The sequence below is a fragment of the Vanessa atalanta genome, chromosome 24 (genome assembly GCF_905147765.1).
Source record: "Vanessa atalanta chromosome 24, ilVanAtal1.2, whole genome shotgun sequence".
NCBI lineage: Eukaryota > Metazoa > Arthropoda > Insecta > Lepidoptera > Nymphalidae > Vanessa > Vanessa atalanta.
Genome location: NC_061894.1, coordinates 3158266 through 3185703, shown reverse-complemented (window position 1 = coordinate 3185703; position 27438 = coordinate 3158266). Strand labels below are relative to the sequence as shown.

The 27438-nt window shown below is 32.2% G+C and overlaps 1 protein-coding gene across 2 annotated transcripts in view; it reads right to left on the bottom strand.

Moving 5' to 3' along the window:
• The window catches only part of LOC125073581 (inactive dipeptidyl peptidase 10), a 162743-nt gene that overhangs the window by 54272 nt on the left and 81033 nt on the right, over window positions 1-27438 (bottom strand). For both annotated transcript variants that reach the window (XM_047684454.1, XM_047684453.1), the window contains exon 3: window positions 11853-11947. In XM_047684454.1, coding sequence (XP_047540410.1) covers window positions 11853-11947 — 95 coding nt within the window. The remainder of the gene's footprint in view (window positions 1-11852; window positions 11948-27438) is intronic.

Here is a 27438-nt window from a genome sequence, read left to right as displayed (position 1 = left end):
AAATATTTATTTATTTTTATACATTCGCAATACGTTGACAAAACGATTCATCGTCATAATTTGACGTCACGCAAAAAATACTTTATTTTGATGAAATTATTCTTATTAAGCTTTTTTATTAAAGATATATTGAAGTTAAAACTGGAAAACAAAAATCTTAACTATTTAACAACCGATATAGCGTTAGTCATATCGCATTTGAAGTACATCAATTTTCACTTTTTATCCCTGAAGTATTCGGGGCGATGGCGCGGCTACAAGGTAGTAAATAATAATTTTCATCGCGTATCATAAAAAATCATAAAATTTTCGTTTCACGAATATTTAATGACTTACTAAAATGATAAACATATGGTTAACCTTATATCACACAATAAATAAAGTTTCACACGATACTATGACGTCATATCAACGATTGTCAAACGCAGCAACGTCATATAATATTATTATCAATTTATTATTCTTAAGAACTCGGCTTAGAACCGGTATTTACGTCGAAGCCAATCAAATCAAATCAAATACAAACATAACATAACAAAATATACTTTATTCAAGTAGACTTACAAGCACTTTTGAATCGTCATTTAACAAACTATTTAAAGTTAAGCTACCACCGGTTCGGAATATAAATTCTCCCGGGAAGAACCGGCAAGAAACTCAGTAGTTACTCTCTTTCAACGTCTTAAAATACAGTCATGTTAGTTAAATACAATTATATATGTATGTTATGTCTCCTGCCTGGAAGTCGGAAGTCAACAAGATCACAAGGTCAGACACTTCTTAAAAACTGAAAGCTTTAGCAAGCAAAGCAATTCCCGTTTCCCTTCTGTTGCGAGAAATTTGCGTACAATTCTGTAAGTGTTCAGAATCACGGTCTTCTGCAAATTTACATAAAGGACATTTTATTATTATTAATATCAATATATTAGGAATACAGGCAAGTTGGGTGTGTTTATATTCTTTAACTGGTTTCACTGGTTAATAGGAGTAAGAGAATGGAGTATGTATGCTTGTGCACATACTTGTGTATTGTAATAATTTCTGTGCAGTTAGTTATTCTTGGAAATGGATTCTGTGGCCGAAAACTATCAGAAAGATAACACCCTTTTCTACAAGCTTTTAATAAAGTTCACCTGCCCAGTTGTTTGTAATTAAATTTGACCCGTTTTCCCTTATCTTAGAGATCTGAATTTTAACAACTTAATTCAGTTTCAATGACATTTAATTTTTTTGGTAAACATGACCTGAGACTACACCTCGAATTGGCTTCTGACGAAGCAGCTCCTAATCGTTTAACTGCAGAGACAAAATTTTGTTCATGTACATGTATTTCTTTATGATAGCAACCGTTCAAAGTTTCACCATGACATGACTGCTGCTCTCAAGGTTGGCTCCTGAGCAAACTCCTTAATGGATAGCAGCATAGATGCCAAATTTCGAATTTTAATTCAATTTTGAAAGTCAGTGCTATATTAACATTAGCTTCTGACGAGAGAACTGCTCAACGGTACACATCACAAATACGGACTTTTGGATACACATTCAATAATTTATTATAACCCGCTCTAATGTCTGACGTAACTCAGATGGTGTTCACTGTATGAGTATTCACTATACGTAGAATGTTCCAAATCATATTACGCGTGAATAAATAATGATTTAATTAACTTATAACTCTAAGTAGAAATGTATTTACTTTTTATTTAAAAAAAAAATCAGCATGCGGTTCTCGCTTCGAGATTCTATAACATATAGTAAAGCATAATGAAACTATATGATGGGTTTTATTTACTTCCAAAGTATTTTTTCTATTTTATAATATTAATACAACATTCAAATAAATTCAATTTTATTAATGATTATTTATTATATAATAGTTTAAAAAAGTATTATATTACTTATTTTTAATTTTTTTGCTTTATATGCCTTATTAATTAATATTTATATTTTCAATAATTACATTATGTAATATGATAATGCATGGTGAGACTAACTGTAAGTAGTAGAACTTTTGCCTTGATAATTTTGAAATGTAATGTATGTGTGTTTTTATTTTAGATGTGATATTGTATCTACTGTTAGTGGTTCTAATAAAAATAAAATAAAATAATCGAATATTTTCATAAAATTTGCTTTATTTTAAATTATTTTTTACGAGTAATTTACTTTATATTAAGTTTTCATGTCATGTCTCATAAGCAGTACATATTTTTCCTTAGCTGCGAGATAGTCTTGGACAAACATAGGTCTGAGTTAGGCGTGTATAGAATGAAGTAACGTGATCCAGCTTTTGTTCTGACCATTGTTTTTTTTTTTTATTGTAGCAATGCCCCATTTTAAGGTATTACTAATATTCCTATATATCCCTCAAATAAAGCTTAAATTTTGCTAGAAGTGGGGACGAGAATATCCCAAAGGGTCACGGATTGATTGCAACCTTTCATCGAGATGGGCGGCCCGTAAACCATTGGGCTATTGACGCCTAATTCTAATTTTGTTTTGCAACAAACTATATACATGAACAAATGAATAGTCACCGAATTAACAAAAAATACATACCTATTACTATTCAATTAAGTTTGGATATTAGATTAAAATCAAATTTCATGCTGAAACTAAATTAGCGTGTTCACTGTCACGCGAAATTGTTATCAGAACGTCAAATTAGAATGTTTCGATAAGCTTAAATCCAGACAATGGAATTCATAATTATGACTATAACAATCGGTAATGCGAAGTTTCGTGTTGAAATCAGGTCACAGATAATGTAAAGATGAATTAAAACTGCAATATATAAACTATTATAGCTAAGGTTTTGAAAGCGTCATACAAACTATAAATGAGGTCTCCCATAAAGAGGTGTGATATTTTTTAAAATTTTTATTTTAGGGTGGAATAAAGGTAGTTTCTTCAATTCATCGGAATGAGCTGGTTTTCTGTATACCGCCTGAGTAATTGAAAGTAATGCCATTTGTTACTCTTTATATCGAATTTATATTACTCGATTGATGTGAATTTTTCAATTTTTATGTAGAAACCGGCTGTCATGATACGGACATATTATGCGGAGGAATGAAGATCGTGTTGTGAGGAAGGTGTTGGGCATGGACATGGATGGATATAGAGGTAGGATGACCAAAGAAACGATGGATGAATTGTGTAAAGACGATATGGTTAGAAAGATTATTAATTGTGAGGTGACGGAGAGACGGACAGACAGAGAAATATGGACGAAAAAGACATTCTGCGCCGGCCCCAAATTAAATTGGGATAAGGTCCGGAAGATGATGATTTTTAATAATGGTCGCTGTTTTGATGCCATTCTACAAAAAAGATAGAAAAGGTTTCGTTCTTTTGATATAAACTAGAAACACTTACTATAATTGGAAAAATCTTGAAATTACATGGCGCTTGAGAGTTTATTTAAGCTAATGTTTACATCTATCCCTTTTCTTTCTGATAGTTATATTTTCTATCCCTATCTAGCGCACTTGTTGATGGACATCAATAAAGCTGCCAATAGCAGACTGAGGGACAGAATGACTGTTCATAATTCATGACTCCTTGATAGGTAGCCAGATGCTTTAGAAGTGTTATTTATTGAACGAAACTGGTATATCATTATACTGGTCAGTCTATTTTGTTTTTTGAGACGATATGTCGCATCGATGTGTGTTCTACGAACTACTTAGTCACTAAACATAAAATGTATACCAGAAGATACAGTAGGTTTCGGAGAAGTGAACCTTATAATATAATATAAGTAGATTTATCGGCTTTTATTTAGACTATTAAAATGAATATTATGTTTTTGTAAATAAAAAATCACTTATTAAACCGATGTATACAGAACTCAAAAACAAGCGGGCGAGGTTGCGAGCGCAAGCTAATATTTAATAACTGTATTCGATACGCAGGGTAACTTTTCATTATTTCTGAGCCTTCCTCTGGCCGTGAATTTTTATATGAAAGTTTATTTATGTATGTACCTTTATATGTGCTCATAATTTACTCGTTTGATGTGTTTAGTTTTTGATGTATACCATTTTTTCTCTCGCTTGATTGAATGATTTAGCGAAAAGGGACGGAAGTGTGTAACAGCAAGCGGGCTTCGCGCGCTTTTTGATTTGACCAATGAGCGCGCGTTGCTAGAGTTGACGGTCATATGATACCAATCCACTTTTCGAAAGAGTATAATATTTATATTGCTTATTGTAAAGGTGAGATGTCAGATGTGACATATGTGTGGTACGCTCGCTTTTTTAATATCGTTACGGTGACATTACGTGTAATATTGTATTTATGTCGTGTGTGTGTGAAATTTAATGATAAGTTTAAAGGTTTGACTGCTAATGTAATATCTCTACAAGAGACGTTTTAGGACTCGGTCTACCTCTGTTTTAATGCGAATTAATGGTACTCTTGCGTCAGAATTATACTCAACACGTGATATAGGTTTTCTCATGATGTTTGCCTTAGCTGAGCACGAGATGAATTATAAGGATGTGAAATCCTATTGGTACTTATTCAAATTGGAACTTGGGTTCTTCGTTTCAAATCTATGTGTTCTATTATAGATTGATTGAATCATATTGGCTTTGTCACAGTCGAAAAAAAAATCGTCGAATTTATAATATCAGTTTTGGTAACAATAAATAAATTACTTTTTTACGATTTATTATTGAAATATATTTGTTCTATAATTACCAACCAAAAATAATGAATGATAAAGATTCTTGCTACTTAGAACATAATAATTATAATCGGATTTTGGCAATTGTTTGGGTTATTTTGTCAGTTTATAATCCTCGTGTTAGTATTCACAGCGTTCAAAGAGATTATATCAGCTCTATATAAATAATTTCTGTTCTTCAAAGTTTTCAGTATAAGTCGTAAATCCTGATGAAATCGTCTTATCTTAATCGTTAGTAGTTTAAACTTCGCGTGGGATATAATAAATGCGGGGGTCGATACACACTTGTACGTCGTCGATCGATTCAAATGGTGATGATGAGTCAGTGTTTTTCAAATGTTAAAATAGTACATACAATTAATGCTATAGTAATTTTCTGAATAATTGACATAGATTTATTTCTATTATATTTAATTACATTTGAAATCTAAAAAGATACGTAGTAAATTAATTAATATCCGTATGTCAAATTTCAAATGTGTTTTTTTTTTTTGGTTGAAGCATTGACGAGCGTAAGTTACCAATTAAAAAATAAAATGTTCGAAATTTAAAATTTCGGTACGTTCTCCTCAAATTTTCAATACTGTTTATGGTAAAATGTATGAAATATATTTAAAAAAATTTAATCAAAATATACGTTAAAAGTAATCATTTTAATTATATAGGTGTATTCGTGTTAATTAATTTGCAGGGAAAAATCTGGTTCATACACACTGAGAATTGCAATTTGCGTTTCAAGGGGGAAATGTTGCTAGCATTCTTGCGGATATGATTTTTACAGTAGTTATTTTTAATTTTTTTTTTATGGCATTGGTTGGCGGACGAGCATATGGGCCACCTGATGGTAAGTGGTCACCACCGCCCATAGACAAAGGCGCTGTAAGAAATATTAACCATTCCTTACATCACCTATGCGCCACCAACCTTGGGAACTAATATGTTATGTCCCTTGTGCCTGTGATTACACTGGCTCACTCACCCTTCTAGCCGGAACACAACAATACAGTGTACTGTTATTTGGCAGTAGAATATCTGATGAGTGGGTGGTACCTACCCAGACGGGCTTGCACAAAGCCCTACCACCAAGTAAATTTTGATTTGTGTTTTCTTACAGAAGGCGAACTGTAAGCGAACTGACAAATGTGTCACTTCCTAAGTCACCGTTGACCATAGACATTGGCAAATAAATAGGAACTATTCCACATACCGGGCCTACACAAAGCCCTAGTCCCAAGTAAAAGAATATTGAAGTACGCAATGTATATGATTTTATATTAATAAATGTAGAGGAACATGCTCTTAATATCTCACAGCCGGACTCTACTCTCCTTGTGACGTAAAGGTTTCAAGTTTGTATGATTATTCTGCACTATTGTAGATTGCCAGGTTTTATCTATATATGCAGGTTTTAATCATGATTATTTCCTTCATCTTCCTTATAAATGCAAATTACTCATGTGAAAATTCACTTATTCTTACCTGGGTTTGAATCCGCAATAATCGGTTAAAATTCTCGCATTCTAACTACTGAGCCATATCGAGATTCATGGTCAATAAATGTATTATAGATTAATTTAGTAATCTGAAAGTTTATATGTCTAGAGATTAATGGAAAACAAAAGCTTTCGACCGAAAATTAATGGACTCAGGCCGAAGCGAATAATGAGTATTTTCGTTTAGATTGATGGTGAAAATATTACTACGAAGTACTTTTAGTATATAAGCTACCCTTTTGACTTGTTTTGTTCTACGAGCTTTCAAAGCTTTCATCTTTTAAAGAAACAATAGGATCGGTTACTCGATTAGTGGTCAATTTTAACTTATACATATATTTTTATTAAATATCGACAATCGTAAACTCTTTCCTCTGTCGCACCGCCGAAAATTGTAATTGTCTACAAACACACCTGTTCTCCTCCTCTGAAAACCTGAGTTCTTTCAAACGAGGCGTGAACAGGCATCTTGTGTGCCGGCATGGCGATGGCAACTAGTGCAGTTCATTGTCTCTGACTTTACTGGCCGTATTCGCGTTTGGACTCTACTACCACTTTAACACCACCTTTCCACGTTAAACCACTTACCTTCACGTGGTTTAGAGTCATATGCCTACCCGGTATATATATGTATATATATAAATAAATTTTAATCAGTTTGAATTGTCGATTGTACCCAGAAAACTTTTAGGAAATGTAATGTATGGTGTGTGTGTGCAAACACATGTACCTCTCTATTCCCTCGACACGATTGGACGAAAGATCAAGCGCGGGACCAATGTCTTATCGAGCTATCCGAGGCTCGGGATAGTCAGCATTCAAACAACGAGCTGCTACTGAGAATTATTAGATAAAAAAAAACTATTAACCCAGGACCTCGGGATCTGCGCCTTTTTATATTATTATCAAGCCACTAGACAAACTAGAAAGTTAGCAGTTAATTTAGAAATAAGATTTGTTTGTCGAGCATGATTTTTATTTGTGATATATTTCGTCTTCTCTATATATATAATCTATAAAGTTATTATAAATTTGACGAATTTTTTTTTGTTATAACACGGCTTAATAGGCTTTTTAGAAACCTATAAATATATTTAAGAGAGACCATTTTTACTATATAACATAAGTCTTTCATTCATTTTGTAATAAATCTTTTTAGTATTCTAAGAATTTTCAGTTGACGATGTGACCCTACCATGTTGAGTAAATGTTTCAACAATGTTTACAACATAAATCAATAATAATCTTTTTAAGAAACTTGTATTCGAAAACCGACATTATTTATCTCAAAGGCAGTCCCTAGCCGATCGTACAGGTAACCGCGTCAGCGTACGGGTTACACAGCGTGCCACAGGTCGTGTATTTTCTATAATTTCAAAATGTTTGTTTATTGGTATTTTGTTTTAATTATTACATTATAATTGTATATTCAATTTAGTTTAAAGATTTGTATTTATAACTATATAATAATCTTAATTTATAATATATACAACAAAGCGTAAAAATACAGTTATCAGTTAAATGTTACAAATATCAAGTAATTTTCGCACCTGGCAATAGTTTATACAATATACTGATATTATAAAAAATTAAAACCCGTTAGTTTGTACTGGTAATCCCCGGAACTAATGATCAAATTACTAATTTATTTTCATTAGTAAAATGCTATATCATTTCTGAGTGGTTTTATTTATATGTGCGACGCTGGAGTGGGTCGTTAGTTGCTACATAAAGCTATGATGTCCTTCTGTTCCTTCAGATACGGACTGATTAAGACATTTTCATACTGCAAAAGTGTGCATGTAAACACTGCTTTATTTTGTTCTTCACTGTCATAATCCGATTGGACGGCAAATTTGACAGGCCCGGAAAGAGTTGAGACGCAAGACCAGCGGCTTTACATACTCTCTGGGTTACGCAAATGTGCACGGTACACTTTCAAATTCCGTACTTTGATTTCATTTTCGACAGAGAAACCCAATAATTCTTTATTGTACCAACCCAGGGTTTGAGCTCAGGGCCTCAAGTTCTCAGGCCTATACAAATACAAACTATTCACATAAACTGTACTAAATCGTGTAGAAGTTTAGTTCGGTCCCAATCCATAACAGACATATCAGTATACGGAACGTGTGCTTAATGGAAATAGATTGACAATCAAATGAGCTGTCTGTGGATAAATGTTCGGACCGACAGAGCTGCGAGGATTTGACAAGCATTTCAAATTAGCTGTGCTTTGCCAATCACGCGATCTAAAACATTTTATGCCTTCTCTATAATAACGTACATCGATTATTACGACTTATACTACAATGCTTAATACAATTTTAAGGCAACCTGTTTTGTATCTATTTATCTATATTTATTGAATTTATATTGTTATCTATACTAATATATTAAATTGAGGCCTGTTTGCTTACTCGATCTTCACTAATTTCAAGATTTACGAGTCCGATTTGAAAATATATTCTTGCGTTAGATATACCATTTATTGATAAATGCTATAAATGATCCATCACGCTTCAACGAGGGCAGAACAGTCACGTTTAGCTAGTATTCTTAAATATCCAGAATACAATTACATCCTGGAATAATAGTAGATTACATCAGCCTTCAGACTATTCAATTAAGAAATCCATTTTCACATTCACAATTCAAATCTAAATATATACTTTACCGAAGTAGACCAGTACAAATCCTTTTGACATTAATTTCACAATATGTAATCAAATCAACACAGAATCAGAATGTAAAAACAGTAGTTACTCTCGTTTATTATACAAGTAGTTGCGCCTGCGTGAAATACATACACACATACAGTTAATTCAAAACTGACACCTCGATAATCTGGATTTACTTGAAATGGGAGTTTATTTTATTTCGGCTGTGCTTATCCTTTGAAATACTGCATGATAAATCCAGCTTACATTATAAAAACGAGATGACGTATAAACCTGTCATGAGTCTTATCTTATAATAGAAAAGAATAGTTCAGTGTTCATCTTGCATCTCTTTTTCGCTCATAGGAAAAGATCAATCCAAGAAGATTGAGCATAATTGAACAACATCGAAACATATTTTCAGACTCGTAATCTCTCGAGATGTACTTATGTGGGTCTCAATTGGTACGAATAAGTTGTCCAGATAAATAATAATATAAATTATTATCAGTCCCTAGTCAACAATACCAGGGATATCGTTGATCGAAGCAACTCGTATTATAAATGCGGTTAAAAGTTTGTTGGTTTGTTATATTTTACAGCGACGGAATAACGGATCAACTTGATTTTTTACGTGAACATTTATAGTCCGAAGATTGACATCGTTGATGATTCCTGAAAATTCAAGGAAAGCGACCAAAACTTATTCAAATGTATCAAAATATTTCGCTTCACAAAAATAATTCATTTAAATAGTTCGATATGTAAAATGACAACACGATTCATTTGATGACTTGCATATGTATGTTACAATACACTAAACAATAATTTTCAACAACGTATTTTCACTACGCCCAATAGCCTGTTACTTGATGTATTCTTATATTCTATTTTATCAACGAGTCATATTTTTTTACACGAATATAGGATACATTGTTTTTATATTGTAAATCGTTTTTCGCTCGTATATGTCAAACTCTTTTGTTTTTTTACGTTTCAAATATTTTTCCATAAATATGTTCCAGATTCCTTTTTTATGTACCAAAAACATTTTACTCATATCGCCGTGTGCACTACGTGTATTCGTTTCGGTCCGATGACTTCAAATATCCTAAAAAAAATACATGGAATAGAGATTTACTTATTTTTTTGTAAAGCATTTGCATGACAAGTTCCGGATTTGTATAAAACAAAATCATTTGCAAAAACGAAGAAAATCAACGACCAGATATCGGAAATAGTATTAACACAGAGCGTAGCGTAGCTGTATATATGTTTAAGAAAGACCAATTCATTCGCACGGTTCTAGTTGCATCCATTTGATTTATTGTTTATGATTCCCTCAATACGAAACAGAATTGCCAGATAAATTTCTTGTTAAGCATTAAGTTAAGATTAATTATTAACATATTTATTTATTAAGAGCGCTTCATTTTGAAATTTTAATTAGCCAAAAATTGGTAACTCGTTTAACATTTACTTCAATTTCTTTCTTTCAATGACGTTGTGTTTTCAGTAGAATACAAGAGTGAAATATCAGAATGTGATATGCGAAACTGACTATAATAATTATGAAATTTAAAGCATACGCGTATCAATATGGCATATCAGCGTAAGTCGGTTGTCAACATTTCTTATGTCTTGGAAAGCTAATGTAGCCGTTGATTCAGCCCCTGTCCGATTCTCCGTGTCATCGGATTCTGAGACTGATTATCACTTTGCACAAGATGTTGCGCACATACTTGTGCGCTAAAATATGGCCTATAAGATCAATTACTTGTCAATGGCCACTTTATTCGACATCATCATCATCGTCATGATCACAATAACTATTAATATAGACTCGAAACCGCAACCGCATCGCGACTAATTTTTGAATCTGAAAAATCTTACGTAAAAGTGTGAATAGTCCCTTTTATCCTGTCGAAGCTCAATGTTAGTATTAATTAATTCAAGGAAAAGATTTATCACCGACACTAAGGAGGTCAACAGATGCTGATATAATTGAATTCGCCTAACCCGCCAGTGACCTTATTTCACTACTTATATATGTTTGATTTCCGTGTATACGAATTTAAATTTATATTACGTTTCTTTAAAATTATACGGAATTAACGAAAACTTATTAGGTTTATATTTAATATTAAAGTTTATCGAATTTCTAATTATTTAGTGATCTTCTGCATATCGCTCTGTTACATTTAAAACTATATAATATAGCAAATTAAAATATGAAAACCATACAAATAAATATCTAGAAACGTATTCTGTTATATTAAATGAAGTCAAATTATTTATATATTAATATCGAACTATTAGGACAGACCCTTATTACATAGATGTTTATTTAAACTGTAAAAATATTTCGTCCATAATTCTACGTCGCGTGTTACCTGCTTGATTTAATTTTAGTCTAAGAAGTTTATCAAAAGACATATTTATTTTCATATTGAATATCTGTAAATATTCACAAATTAAAAAAGGACTCGCTAAGTTTCTTTCGTCGGTTAGTGGTAGTGTTTAATTTGACAATCAATCTATACATATTTTATTTTATAAAATTGGAGTGTCTGTTTGTAATATTAAAATAACCGCTTTTTACTGAATGCATATATATATATACACGGTACATAAATATGTATGGTAGAGTTTGTCTATGGTTATCCGTGTATATGTTTTGTACCTTATCCTCAATAATCATTAAACAATTAAATGTGCCTATTTTTGTATGGTATTTGTTCCTATGCAATCTAGTATATTCAAAGTATTTTTGAATATAGATTAAATCAAAGACTTGTTTTAATAATTAATAAATAAAGACCTTACTTGATTTAATTCGATTATATCTGGATGTACTCGATATCACGCTACGACACACGAGGGCGGAGCTACAACGCACGACAACTTATACAAGCATTATAATAACAAGATATAACAATTCTTATGTTGTAATAAAAGTATAAAAATAGTTTATTATATATAATTCAATTATTCACTCATACTTACGAATGTAGTATTAGGCATGAGTGTTTTCGAAGTTTGGTTCGCCGCGAACATGAGAGCGATCCCGCCCCACGAGTCCTGATACACGAACTCGTCTCCTGAAACAATTCAATAATTTATTAATAAGATAAATTAAAAAAAAAATCTCCATTACCATCAATAATGTACTCGTATATATGTAAAATATACATGTAAATAAGTAAAGGTATATTATTTTAATCAATGTATCAAAATTATTTTCATGTTGGAATAAAATAAAAAAGTATAAATTTAATAAGAGAAGTGAGTAAGTAGCATGATATGCATTCTGGTGGATTTGCAATAATTTCTATGAGGAAATTTAAAATTGTTAAATGGTTCGGCTTACTCTTCCGTTATTGAGAATCGCTCGACATATTTCGGGACCTCGGTGACCCGATTTTAACGCGTCCATTCCATGATGTCGGGAAACCCGAAACATGCCGACAATTATGTACACTTGTGAGTATATTTAAGTATATGCACACACACATATATATAAATACATATTTGCAAATATTCAATTTTATAACTAAGGAAACAATTACTTCGTTACCGATTTTTATTTAATAAAGATTAAGGTTTGGGCTTTGCTGTTACTATTTAATTAACGTCATCTTTTCAGATATAATTTTCAGGCTCATCTATACTAATATTAAAAATGCGAAAAAAATTGATATGAAGCAAGCTTGAACGCCTAGAAAGGACATGGACTTTTTAATACCTAAAACCTACTACTACCGCTAACAAGTGGAAGCCGTGAGCATAATAGTATTAGAATAAATACTAACTATTGGTGTTGTCATAGTTATTAAACAAAGAAAAGTAAATACTTGTTCCAGCTGGTTTGAAAAAATGACAGATTTGCCGTCCAGTCGGATTATTTGAGTAAGAGTATATCTAGAGAATGATAATCGCCATCGTCAGGAGACGCAGCCTGGCAAATGGTGATCCCTGATTCTAAGTGGTCACCACCACTCATAGACATTGGCGCCGTAAGAAATCATAATCATTCCATACACCTCCAATGCGCCACCATCTTAGGATCTATGTTATTATATCCCATGTGTCTGAAGTTATACTGGTTCACTCACTGTACCAACCGGAACACAACAATTTTAACAATACATAGTTTTGCTGAAAATATTAAGATGTGCTATCTACCTAAACGAACTTTCACAAATCCCTACCACCGAGTATTACATAAAGATAAAAAGACGACCAAGAACATTCCATTTAATCATATAAATATCTTGAAAAATATGAAAGCAATATTCAATCCTTAATATTAAAAAAGAATTCTTACTAAGCTTATTTTACCGAGGGCTGTGATTTTTGTATAAAATATCTAAGACAATCATTGGGAAAGCTTCTAGTTGAATGTTTGCTTAACATAATCTTTATATAGGTATAAGCTTTAGTTGAATAGTGTTTTATTTATAAATTTGAAAACATAAGAATTAATAACATTAAGTGCTTAAATATATATATCCGTGATTTTGGATATAATTTTATCAGTCAATTAAATAATTTATCCCTTAAGTATATACAAATAAGAATTAAAATAGTTACTGTACAAATCATGAACGCGTGGATTCCGATCCTCGGGGCAAAAATTTAACCGTCTCCTTCACCAGTGGGGGCAATAAGGCGAGGTGTTATACTTTTAATGAAGGTTTTGGCACTGCTACTCCAAGGTCAATAAAATCACGTAAATGATTATATAATTATGATATGTATTATTAAGGGATGGTTTTGACACAATGTAGCCGAAAAAATAGTTTTTTAATTTATTTCTATCAATTGATTATTATTAATCAGTGTTTCGGTAATTAAACTATAATATAATGGTTATAATCATCAATTCGTTTATATTGACTCTTGGATTTTGATATTTTTTTGATTATAGATACAATATTTTACTATGAACTTATTTTATTTATTTATCAAAGATAAGTAACAATATATTCCTTAAATTTATTGTTTTGTTTTCCTTTCGACCATTTGAAAACGTTGTGTTCAATGTACGATTACAGAACTCGATTAAAACCGGAGTTAGTCATTTTTTTATCAATTTTTAGAACTTTTTTGTACACTATATATTTTTGCACATATTTATGCTTGAACACACTCACGCTCACTCGAGAAAGCGCGCGATGTGCAACAACACGTTATATTTTACTGGTAACATAATGGTATAATAATTCTTAGATTTTCATATTCCATGCAATTTGTTAAAAACACTGATATATGTACTACTTACAGATCGAAATTGATATATCTTTATTTATTATTATCAAAACTATTTTAATTCGCATCTCATTAAATTTCGATAACAATTTTACCGAATAAAAACGCTATTTTTGAACAAATCCATGATTTTGGTCTCGAGCGATAATGCCATGTCAATCCAAGGTCAAAGTTGTTTATGTATCTTTACTCATTCCGCCATTAAAATCGGCTTAACACGTTAATCCGCGCCGCCAACGCGCGCAATCCGCGTATACTCACGCAGACGCGATCAGTACTGAAATAAAATGCTAAAAATAATCATTTTTTAAACAGAAAACGTAAAAGCAATTATTTGGAAACACAAATATGTATTCGTTCGAATATTAACGTACGCTACAATCAAACCATTCGGACGAAATCAACAAATACTACCTTCCGACGACGCGACGGGGGCGTTGTTACACCGAAATTAAAAGTAAACGAGATGAGGAAATAATATGTAAATAAGGAAGGAAAATTAATTAATTTTCAGGTAAAATTGAACAATTTATTTTTACCCGTATAAAGAGCAATGATAGGAAGGGAAAATGTATTTGTGTATGATTATTATTATTATTTTTCCCTTTTACAGGGGTAATAAAACAGATACAGGAGCCTAAGCCAAGTGTATCAAGCCTTTAAATAATAATTATGCAAAATTATGATGATGACAAAATTTTTTTTGTGCTCCTGTAAATGTTGGCAATAGCGGCTTTCTGAATGCGGACATTTTCAGGGCATTTAGGTTAGTCGAGAAGGTTTGGACAACGCCTGTTGTAGATATAACAACGGGTAAGATTTTTACGTTATCTAATTGCCTTTTGATTTCGGTTCTACGTATTTTGTCATATTTTTACTGTGTGTATTACAGAGATTATGTGTGTGTCTTACTGCTTTATCTATAATAAATACCATATTTTTATTTTTATCTCTTATTGTAATATCCAGCCTATCACATGTACATATTTATTAACATAAGAATTGATAACATTAAGTGCTTAAATATATATACAAATATGAATTAAAAATAGTTACTGTATAATTCTTGACCGCTCGGAATGGTGGCAAGAATGCTAGCAGCATTTCCCCGTTGAATCGCAAATACTGTTATGTATTGTCTTAATATGTAAATAATAATGTAAATTGTCTCATCTGACCACGAATCTATTTTTTGTTATAAATTATTTTAATTCTATTGCTTAGATTAAGTTAGTTAAAAATGTGTCCATTTCGATTGCATGCTTGTGAAGGTGAGAGTGATCGGATTCTATAAGAAATACGTCCGCAGTTTGTTTGTTAGTTATGTAGATTTTTTATGACAATTAAGCCCTATCCTTCGTCGTGAAGCGGTAGTGTTAAGCGTTGTATGCATGATCTGGGATGATGTTTTCGATATGTAGACATGTGTGTGTTTATCATATCATGTTTTAGTAAATCCGTTTGAGATTACGTAGGTGTTAATAGCTTTCACAGTATTACGTGAGTTGAGCTAGGTTCTTAAAAAAATAAGTCGATTTTTAAATTTCTTGATCAAGTCTTAACCTAATTTTGATTCTGCTCTATTTGTTTTGACTGGTGAAAGTCTGGTTATTAATATTGTGTTCTGTTCATCCTTGTGTTCTATTTGCTCATACTAGATCTAGTATGTCTAAATTTGTTTGCGTATTCCTCTTAACAATTGAGTGAATTTTAAATTTTTCTATCCCGGACTGCATTTGCATGTCTGTTGAGAATGATTGTGTGATGTCAGTTAGTTTTGTAATTTCGATTTTATTTGTTGCAAAGAGTTTAATATCGTCCATATGCCAGTGTAATCACAGGCACAAGGGACATAACATCTAGTCCCAAGGTTGGTGGCGCATAGGTGATGTAAGGAATGGTTAATATTTCTTACAGCCTCTTTGTCTATGGGTGGTGACCACTTACCATGAGGTGGCCCATATGCTCGTCCGCTAACCAATGCCATAAATATATATATATATATATATAAAATAAGCTTGAAAGACTATGGTATGAGTCGTTGTGTTTTATTTTAAATTCCATTTGAGTGTTAGTAAGCGACTATGATAAAGGATTCAGTACAATACAATACATAGTGGACTGAGGGAATCTCCCCGAACGAATTCTCGTTGTATTTTAATTGTTTCAACAGTAAGTGATTCATTATTTTACATTAATTTTGACTTTGACTGTAATTGAAGCATGGTAGTACTTAAGAATGTTATTACATTAGGGTGAATTTTATAGTACTGCAGTATGTATGTATGTTTTTTTGTAATCTATGTACAAAATGTGAAGGTTTCTTTTTTGCGTGTACTTGTCTCATTACTATTGGATCTATTGTTCGTTGTTCTTTACATCCTTGACTATTTTTCCATCCTTTTTTGCTTTGCTAGTATGTATGGTGATATATTTGTGATTTAGCTGATAGATCCTGTTATATTTTGTATAAAGTTTGAAGAGATGTAGGTCGTTATTTAGATGGATTTTTGGTATCTTAATCTTTCGAGAGCATGTACGTGATTCCATGAGATATGAATGATTATTACTGTTATTACTCTCAGGGTGTATGTGTGTGTGTGTATGTATCAACAGTTAAAAACAGTTAAACAGCAATACTCCGAAATATTTTATTACAAATATATTTTGTTACAAACGATTGATTTTGTTCATTATTTCTTTATAACTGTTGTTTCTTATGATGGTCGGAATACCAAACACCAGATCATTAATAGCTTTTTCTCCTCTTCACATGTATAGCATGTATTTTAGGCATACAATACTGACAAATGTTTTGCAATTATATTATTTATTTGATATTAAATACATCAATGTTTGTGACTAATATATCAGCCCTGGAGCGACGATGTACGAACATATTTTTGTATTGTTTGTCGATCGTAATTCGGATTAATATATACATATATAAAATAGAGCTTACTTAATGAGTATGTGTCTTATATATTTTTGAGTTGAATTTGATATTTTTTTTAAATAAGAAAGTTATGTTAACCATGTTATTAGTAAAGTAATAATTATAATCTGAAAACCTTTCTCTATATCGTCGTTGGTTAAGAATTAATGACGTCAAGGTATTGTAGATTTCGCTTTGCGTCCAATTATATTGATACTATTTTTGCATATTGTAATTGAATTTCGCTCTCGAACTAGCCCGATCGACTGAACCAAACCTCAAATCAACAGACAACTACAGTACCAATTAATATTACTACAAATATTTTAGTACGTTTACTTCTGCTACAGCTGAAATTCCTTTATTTATTTTATGTAATAATAGTTACATGTACCAGAAATTTAAAGATAGAAATGTCGAAAGCGAACTTTGTATTTATAGTTGTTAAAATATAATATATATTATTATATATTTTAATCATCCGTGTCGTTAATTCATGTCGCTTTCCATATTTTATGTTGCAAACACAGTTCGATTTTACATTTTCTTAAAATTTAAATAATAAAATAAATTAAATTTATTTTAAAGGTTCAGAAAATTATTATTATGTAGAATTAGATTTTATTAACTAATTGCCGTGGATACCGTTTTTGACCCAATTGAAAGGTTCTCCAGAGTCGGAGTCGTCATCTAAAATCTCACATCCCTCGATCATAATATTTATCTGTAGGTTGATTACATTATTTTATTAAACCTTTATATTTTGTATCGCAGGAGGTTTTTTTATAAGTCCCACATGGATTAGATATTTAATGCTGTGATATTAAATGTGGACGGCTGCAGTTATTGTTTGAATGTGTCACCATTCCTGATAGTGCTTCTTCAAGGATGGTATGGAACATTAGCATTATTCACGTGGAACTGTAAATTTGGTGATTTACCATCTTTTATTTTTATATTATATTGCATAAACTTAGTTTATTTGCGAACGGTGTTCTACTCATTTTATCTTCAGTAGCCGTATCATTTGTAACTTATTATTAAATATTGATTTAAATAAAAAAAAACTTCAATTAAACGACAATTTAAAGAGGTTTATTTCAATGAACCCGAAAATTAAAAAATAATTTAGACGGATCTTTAGAGACACGTACTATATAATCTAAATTCAAATAGAAAGTGAAAATTATATCTCTTAGTAATAAATTAAATATAAACCACTGTATTCGGTGAAACAGGACCTGTGCGACCGAACTTCGCTCAGCTCTAATAAAATGATTACTATATTGTGTGAATAATTTTCTTTCGTCTTTGAAAAATCTTTATAGATAAAGTTAAGAAGTAAAACCTTAGAGTCATATCAGAGATACGCGAAATAAATTTATATACATTGAGAATTGGTAATTTAATATTATAACATATTAATTACTGTATTGAATGTATGAATACGAACGACACGCTATTTATAAAACAAAATAGTTTCGTTTTGTGTTCTGTTACACACACACATTACATATACATGTTTTTCAACTTCTAGAATTATTCTTAATAAGTAATTTTACTATATAAATGAATTCCTCACTTTGGGGAGTAGAAATTTGCCGTATATTATGATTCTTTTAACTTCCCTTTTTATAATTATTAATATTCACAATATTCTTCCAAATTTATTGTGACGCAACCGTAAATATGTCTACATTGTTAGTAACGTCCCGAAGGGAGTCTCGAGCTCCAAGATTGTTAATAATTTTTAATATTCCTTAAGATTGTATGAATGGAAAAGTGAAAAAGGTATTATCTTTCTAAAAATCTAATGCTACGATTCAATATTTATATATGTAATTATAAATACCGCGTGACAAATAAATGTAATTAAAGTTACCTTTTGTTTTTATCCATATTAATCCGATTAATTTTTTTTTTATGTTATAGCGGGCAAACGAGCAGGAGGCTCACCTGATGGGAAGTGATTACCACCGCCCATGGACTTCTGCACCTGGGGCTTTCAGGTGCGTTGCCGGCCTTTAAATAATGAGTACGCTCTTTTCTTGAAGGTTCCCAATACGTATCGGTTCGGAAAAACCGCGAAAATTGGTTGGTTCGAAAAGAGATGAAATTATACAAACACGCAAAACTTACTTCAGTTATAATATTTGTATGATAAATTAAATCGTTCCGTCAGTCTAGTGACTAGCGTCTACAGATCCCGAGGTCCTGAATTCAAGCCAAATAGGAATTAGATCTGTCAAGAGATTCTCAGTTGCAATCTAAATGGGTGCAGTAGCAACCCGTTTTAGAATATGGGACTGTTTCCCGTGTTTTATAGAACATACAGCCTAGGTTTCCAATCTAAACACTCGTCGACACAGATACTGACTTTCAGACAGAATATATTACATAATTGTAACTAACATAACTTTGTATTTTAAATGTTAAATGGAAAAGAGCAATGAGTTTCTTAAAGGTTCTTTTCGGTAGAATTTACATTCCGAACCGTTGGTAGTTTTACTTAATATAGTTCTGACTTGAATGACGACTCAAATGTGATTTTGATTTTTTGACACAGATTTTTGAAGAACAATTTCCTATATATACGTATGATATGATGGTGCATATTGCACATAATGTAGACAAATATTGAAAATAAAGTATTAAAGAGCTTCAAATATATTTGTACATATTTTGCTCTTACGACGTTCTGGTTTCGGTTTTCTTACACAAGCAAAATTTCCCTCTTAACTTCCCGTGCCTAATAATATTAGAAGCGCAAGTCATTACGCTACGGTGTTACTGATGAAATAAATACGTAACTTCGCATAATTATACTAATGGAACCTGTGACACGGCAGTTCGTAGATGGCGAAGTCAAACAAGTTAGGAGTAAAGTTTGAACGTTCGTACAGTTATCTCTCTTAAGTGTTTTGTACATAGAGTGTAATATTCCACGTTTCATTTTGTTAATTGTTTACAGTGCGGACGGGCGATATTTGTTTATGTGAATACGATTTTAGTTCTTATTTAATTAGAAAAACCGAATGTTAAAAATAATCGTTGCTTTTAGTAAATGTTTGCTATGATTGATGGATATACAAAGACCAAAACTCTATTCGTAAACTTTAAATTAAAAAAAATATATGTTACTGTAAAAGTTTCATATATATATTTGTTGGGTTTGCATATGACTCCACTCCACCTGATGGTAAATGCTAGTAGAATCCGCACTTGAAAATGGCCAGAATAGTCAAGAAGAATAAATTACACTAGTCGCCTTCGCTAAGCCGGCCCGCCTGGTGCCTCGTCAAACATACATAAGAGAAGGGGAACACGTATGCTGGTAGAGAAATCTATTTTTTAGCGGTGCGACGAAGAAAAGAGGTGCTAATTTTCTTCGTCTGCAATGGAAGTGATGTCGCAGTTAGGCTGTGATATCGAGAGCACGCGTAAAATTGTCAAGAAAAGAGGATGCAGGAATTCGAGGGAATAATGCCTCAGAGGACTCACCGTGATACAGTCGAGAGAAAGCGCTCAGCGCCTATAGATATCAAGCCAACGATTTCCCACGCTTGTCGATAGCTTCACCCCATATGTAAAGCCGTTTTGATCGAAACCCGTACTAACGCTAGCTTTCAGTACATCAAGTGATTGCAGCTCGGTATGCCTGTCACGCTGCCTGATTTTAATGTAAGGGATTATGTGACCACAACTTAGTATTGTTTTTGGCAGCGCACTACAATCATCGATCACAGAGTTGAAATAAAACTAGTTTTTTTAACGGATTTAATCGCGTATATTAATTATTTTATTTTAACATCCCGACATTTCGAGCACTTTGCAGTGTTCGTGGTCACGGGCAGACTAAGGTGACATTTGTCTGTTCGAATTATAAAGAAATATTATTTACAACTACCGCCAACGATTTCTTAATTGGTATCTTGAGTAGCGTTCCGGTTGCACGCAGAAGGCACTAACTGTATCTTTAGGTCTTGCAGTCTGTTGGATTTGGGATTTTAAATTTTTAATGAGTGGATCCCAAGTGTTAGAAAGTCTCCAACCATCTTCTCTATTGAAGTTCGGATGTTTTTGAATTTCAATAGCCTCGCGTATCATTCTAGGAATGAATCTGTGTTCTCTAGCGAGGATCTGTGGTTTATCAAATCGAATAAAATGGTTGGGTTTATCCAGAGCATGTTCACAGACTGCAGACTTTGAAGAACGCCTATTTTTGACATCTCCTATATGTTCCTTGACCCTAGTACCGATGCTTCTCTTTGTTTGACCTATGTAAGATAAACCACACTCACATTCGAGTTTATATACTCCCGCAGATCACAGAGTTGTCAGCAAAGAGTTTTGCCAATGGATTTAAGAGCTAGCAATTCATTCTGATTCCTGAGCGGTAGCAGTGAAGGTTGGCAGAAATTGTTTGCACAGTTCGTAGGATGCGAGACAAGGTCATTGCTAATCTGCACAAGGCGTTGTGCATCCGCTGTTGTGTATGCCTTCTAAGAGGACTTGGATTTTTTGTTGTAGTTTCCTTTCAGTGACTTCTTATATATAATACAAAATTATAATACACTTTAGATGATTTAGAGCCGAGATGGCCCAGTGGTTAGAACGCGTGCATCTTAACCGATGATTTCGGGTTCAAACCCAGGCAGGCACCACTGAAATTTCATGTGCTTAATTTGTGTTTATAATTCATCTCGTGCTCGGCGGTGAAGGAAAACATCGTGAGGAAACCTGCATGTGTCTAATTTCAACGAAATTCTGCCACATGTGTATTCCGCCAACCCGCATTGGAGCAGCGTGGTGGAATATGCTCCAAAAACCTTCTCCTCAAACAGAGAGGAGGCCTTTATCCCAGCAGTGGGACATTTACGGGCTGCTAATGTAATGTAAAAATACACTTTATTCTCTCTCTCTCTCTCTCTCTCTCTCTCTTACAAATCCTATCGAATATGTGTGTTATAAAATACAATTCAAATATTTTGCATGAAAATAAACGGATACTAACTAAACACTTTATGTTATGATATTTATGTTTTGTGACATGAGCTAAAAATTTATTAAAACCCAAAGCTACAAATATTTGCGTCATTTTAATGTAGAAGTGAATTTTATTTTATTATAAATCAAATGATAATGTTTCGTATATTTTTTTCTGTTGTACGTAATAATTCTGAGTTGGCTGTATTAATTTATCACATCATACTCAACGGATATTATATTATTAGATATAATTGTTTATGAAGCGTTACTCAAAAGCGTCAGAATAAAATACATACGCTTAACATTAACAGTTCATTCTTAGCAACTCAAAAAATATTATTAATTTAATAAGGGAACTAAGCACACACATAATTGTGTGCGCAATTTTTTAATCCGACGAGGTCCAATGACTTTGCGCACTTTCCAACGGCAGCTTTTGCGCAGCTTCTGGATTCTGGGCTAATATTATTTTTTATAGAAACTACTTCGAAATCAATGCGAGTCTCTAGACCAATGAAACAGCCATCTTACGAGTACTTTATAGGATCTAAGTCGCCATTCCCACAGTGCAAATTAAAATGAAATCACCGATCAAACTAAGTTATCTACCTACGCTGTTGACAATATTTAAATGTTAATCATCACTTCGAAAACCATATCGGTTGACTTGTCACTTTATTTGCTATTAGCGAGGCATTGTTTCGTTAGTCAATTTTGATTTAATCAGCGATTAAATTGTCGATTCGCTATTTTACGTTGCAAATTCATTTAGATATTGGTCGTTGCTCTTTTACAATTGTGATTGTAATTAACTCGTCCTGGTTATATATTTACATGATAATTATTTACATTTATAATGAGATGGCCAAGTGGTTAGAACACGTGAATGTTAACGGACCCTTGCGGGTTCAGTTGAGGAACTAACTGTTTTTCCATGTGCTTAATTTGTGCGGCGGTAGAGGAAACTATCGTGCGCAAGGCTCCATGTTATGGATGAAAATTTCCCATATGTTTATTTACCTAATAAAATAATAGTGAAATAAACTCCAATACTACCACAAACAAACCTCGAAAGTGCATCAGCCTTATTACTTACCTCAGCTTTATTTACAATGATGACATATGTAAGTTAAAATCTGTGGACCACAGCACCCCGTTTTATTTTCTCCGGTGGCAGGGGCTGGTTCATTTCTCGCTCAGAGAATTGTTATTGCGATACAAATGCTATTGTTTAGTTATTTAAATCCTTAATTATATTATACTAATTTTAATTACATACAAATTATAAACTAAGTGTTCACAAAATTTCGCATAGAATTTTATCATGTAGGTGATTAAGACGTAATCTACATTATTCATTTTATGTAAGCACGTTTCAGTACGAGTATGATATATATATATATTCTGTGATTTATCCAAAATATATTATGTATTTAATAAATTTCAATAAACATATGAATATTTGTGTTTCATGTTTGGTTTACAACATACACACAAACAGAATTAGCATACGTTTCAGATAAATAAGTTTTTTTCGTGCTCAATATTTTCTCATTTATCAGTTACAGTTGTCGGTGTGGCTTCGCCTGCGTTTTATGGGTTGGTCTCTTCCTTTCAGTTCAACATTCCTTCATACTAAAATTTCATCAAATTATTATATAAGTATAGTAATCTTTCCTATAGGGAAAAATATTTGCATTAAACGCTTGTATAATAGAATACTACTTACTTAGTTTCAGCTATGGCGGCCAATCCCTAAGAATAATTAACGCAGGAAATATTACAGCCGACAAATTTGTGCACAAGTGTTATCTTTATTCCCTTTAAATATAGTTTAATGGGACGAAAATTAAGAGATCGATCCAAGGTGATCAACCACCAAACAAGGAAAGAGAGATAAGTGTAGGAACAGGACCTTACTTGATTTGGAACTCTAAACTATTACTTAATAGCTTATCTAAAAAATTAAACGGAAAAACCTTACTATCGACTCTGAATTTAAATCAAAGCTATAACCTTATTATGCTACTAAATCTAAAATGAAGTTGTTCAAAATTTTATCAATTCACATTTTTTACACAATATGCATGCTTTACAATGTAAGCTGTAACAGTCGGTTGTTTTTACGTTCGTTTTGTATATGCGAGCCGAAATTGAAATGATCCAGAAATATTTCCGATTTTTTCAGGGACGTTGTAGAATGTAGCTCAACGCAAAATGTGAGCCATACAAAAACAAAGATTTAGGCTTGTTTCTTTTGATTGTTAGATTAGCCCAATAGTTAGATCGCGTGCATCTTAACTGATGATAGCGGGTTCATACCAAATGTTTTTACCAATGGACAACGTATGAAATTAACCTGTGGAAATAGATAATATGATACATTTGGATTTGGATGCAGTAAATGCATTTGAAACTTTATTCGATAAAATACTTACTCAAGTGACTTCCCACTTAAAATCATCTACTTTAATGTTTCATTCAATGTTTAAAGCATTTATTTGTACGATTTACTACATCAGATATTATAAAGGTGTTTACAAGTCTTAACATCGAAAGAACTAATTACCTATGGGGGGTCTTTCCGTGCACCTAATCAATAGTATTATTTATGATATCGTTTCTTATACAGCCTTATATTTAAAAAAAGTTTGGAAACAGGTTCCTTTCCTGATATATTAAAATGTATTTAAAGTATTACCAATTTTTAAAAGTGGAAACATAAGCGATCCGAGTAATTATAGACCTATTTCTAATACTTCCATCGTTGAGCAAAATATTTGAAAAAATTATGTTATATCAACTTCTGAAGTTGCAGTTGTGAAGTTCTGGTTCACTTTGGTATTAATACTACTTTTCAGAATGAACAATTTGGCTTTACGAGGTGTCGCTCAGCAACTGATGCTGGAATGGCACTACTTCGACATATATACGATGCATGGGAGAAATTACAGAATGCTATTGGTGTGTTATGTGATTTACCCAAAACATTTGATAGTGTAGAGCTCGAAAAGCTTTTATACAAGCTAAAACATTATGGTGTTAATGGAAAAACTCTTGATGTCATTGCTTCATACTTTGATTAAGGAATTCAACAGGATTCAATTAATGGAATAAAGTCGTTTAGTACTGTACTAAGAATGGGCGTTCCACAAGGATCTATTTTGTGCCCTATTCTCTTTTTGATGTATATAAATGATTTGCATTTTTATGTTAAAGGTATTTGTGATATTGTTTAGTTTGCTAATAATATCTCATTACTATTTATAGGTGTCAGGATACAACCCAATTATGACGATGTAAGCAATACATAATCAGTGATACAAAAAGTTGGTTTACAAAAAATAATTTATTTCTAAATGATAAAATGTTTACTATGTATGTTTGTCTTACCTAATGTAAGAAAGCAAAATTCAAAGTTATCTTTAAACAATATTCATCTAAATGACAATCGACACTGCAGTATTTCTAAGAATCACTTTAGATTATAAACTGCCACGGAATCTTCATTTACCGTCCCTGACAGGGACTCAGCTCGGCAGCATCCACGGTTAGAAAAGTTAGAGATTATAAACATTACATTTCTGTTACTATAATAAATAGTAATAAACACTAAACGTCATACTGGGTAATGCCCCCCCTTTTAACAGGATTTTGTAGCTTATCCCACCTCGCTGCTCCACTGTAGTTTGTTGTATTCACATGTGACAGAATATCAGCGACACGTGCAGGTTTTCTCACGATGTACATTCAACACGAGGAAAAATATTTATACAAAGATTAAGCACGTGAAAACTCAGTCGTGATTGACAGAATTTAAACTGGCGATCTTCGTTTAAAATATGATTGATGAAAAAGAAAAGTAATGATCTTCTTTATGGTACGGTGGAATTTTGATTCCAAGCTGGTAGCGCTATTTTTGATTTATCTTTTGAACTGTCTATTCAAAATATCAGATTCTGTTGTATCAGGTATATTACTACAGTATACCGTATAGAGCTACCGCAGTTTTTGCTACGGTCGGTAATATTTAAAATAGTAATTAAAAAGTTAATTAAACTCCCAAATGTGTAATATATGGATTGTCTTCCCATAGGAAATCTGCGATAAGGGTTAGGTTACATTTTAGTCTTATTGCACTGATCGAGTTATACTATATAGTAGATTACGGTCCTATGGGGAATAGCTGTTTTATTGGTAGCCGGTTTGCAGGTTCTTGACCATCAATCAAATACCCAGGGGAATGTCGAACGTGTGGTAATAAATGGTTCAACTGAATTGGTTTTTAGATTTGATCTTTACTATACTATTACGTCTAAATGAGTTAGTTGGTTTGATTTGAAATATTTAACTACTAATAAATCTATTTCATATAACATTGTTTTCGTTTTATAAAATTATTCGTTAAAATATGCACAAATTTTTCAACATTTACAAAACTTAATAAAACGTTTCGTAAGCAATTCGAGTTAACAGAAACGACGAGGTAGTAATTGTCAAATGGTACACCTATTTCTACAATACATTGAAAAATTCTCAAAATGCTATTGGTACATTTAAGATTGAAGTATTTGATTGTATTGGACATAAAATGCGTTTTATCTGAAGGCTTTGTGCCTCATTTAAAGAATTCAAGTATCGATAAAAGGGGCTTTCACAGGGATCAACTTTAGGTTATTTTTTATTCTCAATTTACATAAACGAAACTGTCTCAGTACAATTCTCATTCTGCAATAGTAAAAATCTTTTATGTAATATTTGCATTCATTTGTGTCAATTAGAAGAGGGTTACTTTTCTTCTATTGTAAACGATTTCTAGTGGTGATCCTTCACAGGTTGATTGATAGGTACTCCTTGATAATAATGGAATTTAATTAACCTATCAAAAAAGAGTATACTGTTTTTCTTGTCAGTTACACTTAAACCTACACTACAAACGGATATCTTAAAGTTTAATTTAATCTTTTTGAATGACGATTCAAAAGTTCTTGCAATTTTCTTGATTACATCATATTATGATTAAGATACGAAAAGGCTAATATACAGATGGTCCACTCATAATAACTAGTAATTTCTTCTTATGTTTATATGAAATTTATAATAGGGGATTAAAAAGGGTTCTGTAATTCCAATGATTCATTCACCCTTTTCATATGAACAATGACACAAAGGATTGCCGGTTTATATGGAAGCGGGTGGTACTTATTCTGAGTCTCTTATGAAGATCTGGTCAATTGTAAATTCACATGGATACTCTCTCTATTAAAAGATATTACGCCAAGTTTCATCATTCTAATACCATTTCTAGTATCATTCAATTATGAATTTGTTGTTTTGTATTCGTATGTACAATATGTACAATTTATGCTAAATGACCTGAATGAATTGAATATTGAT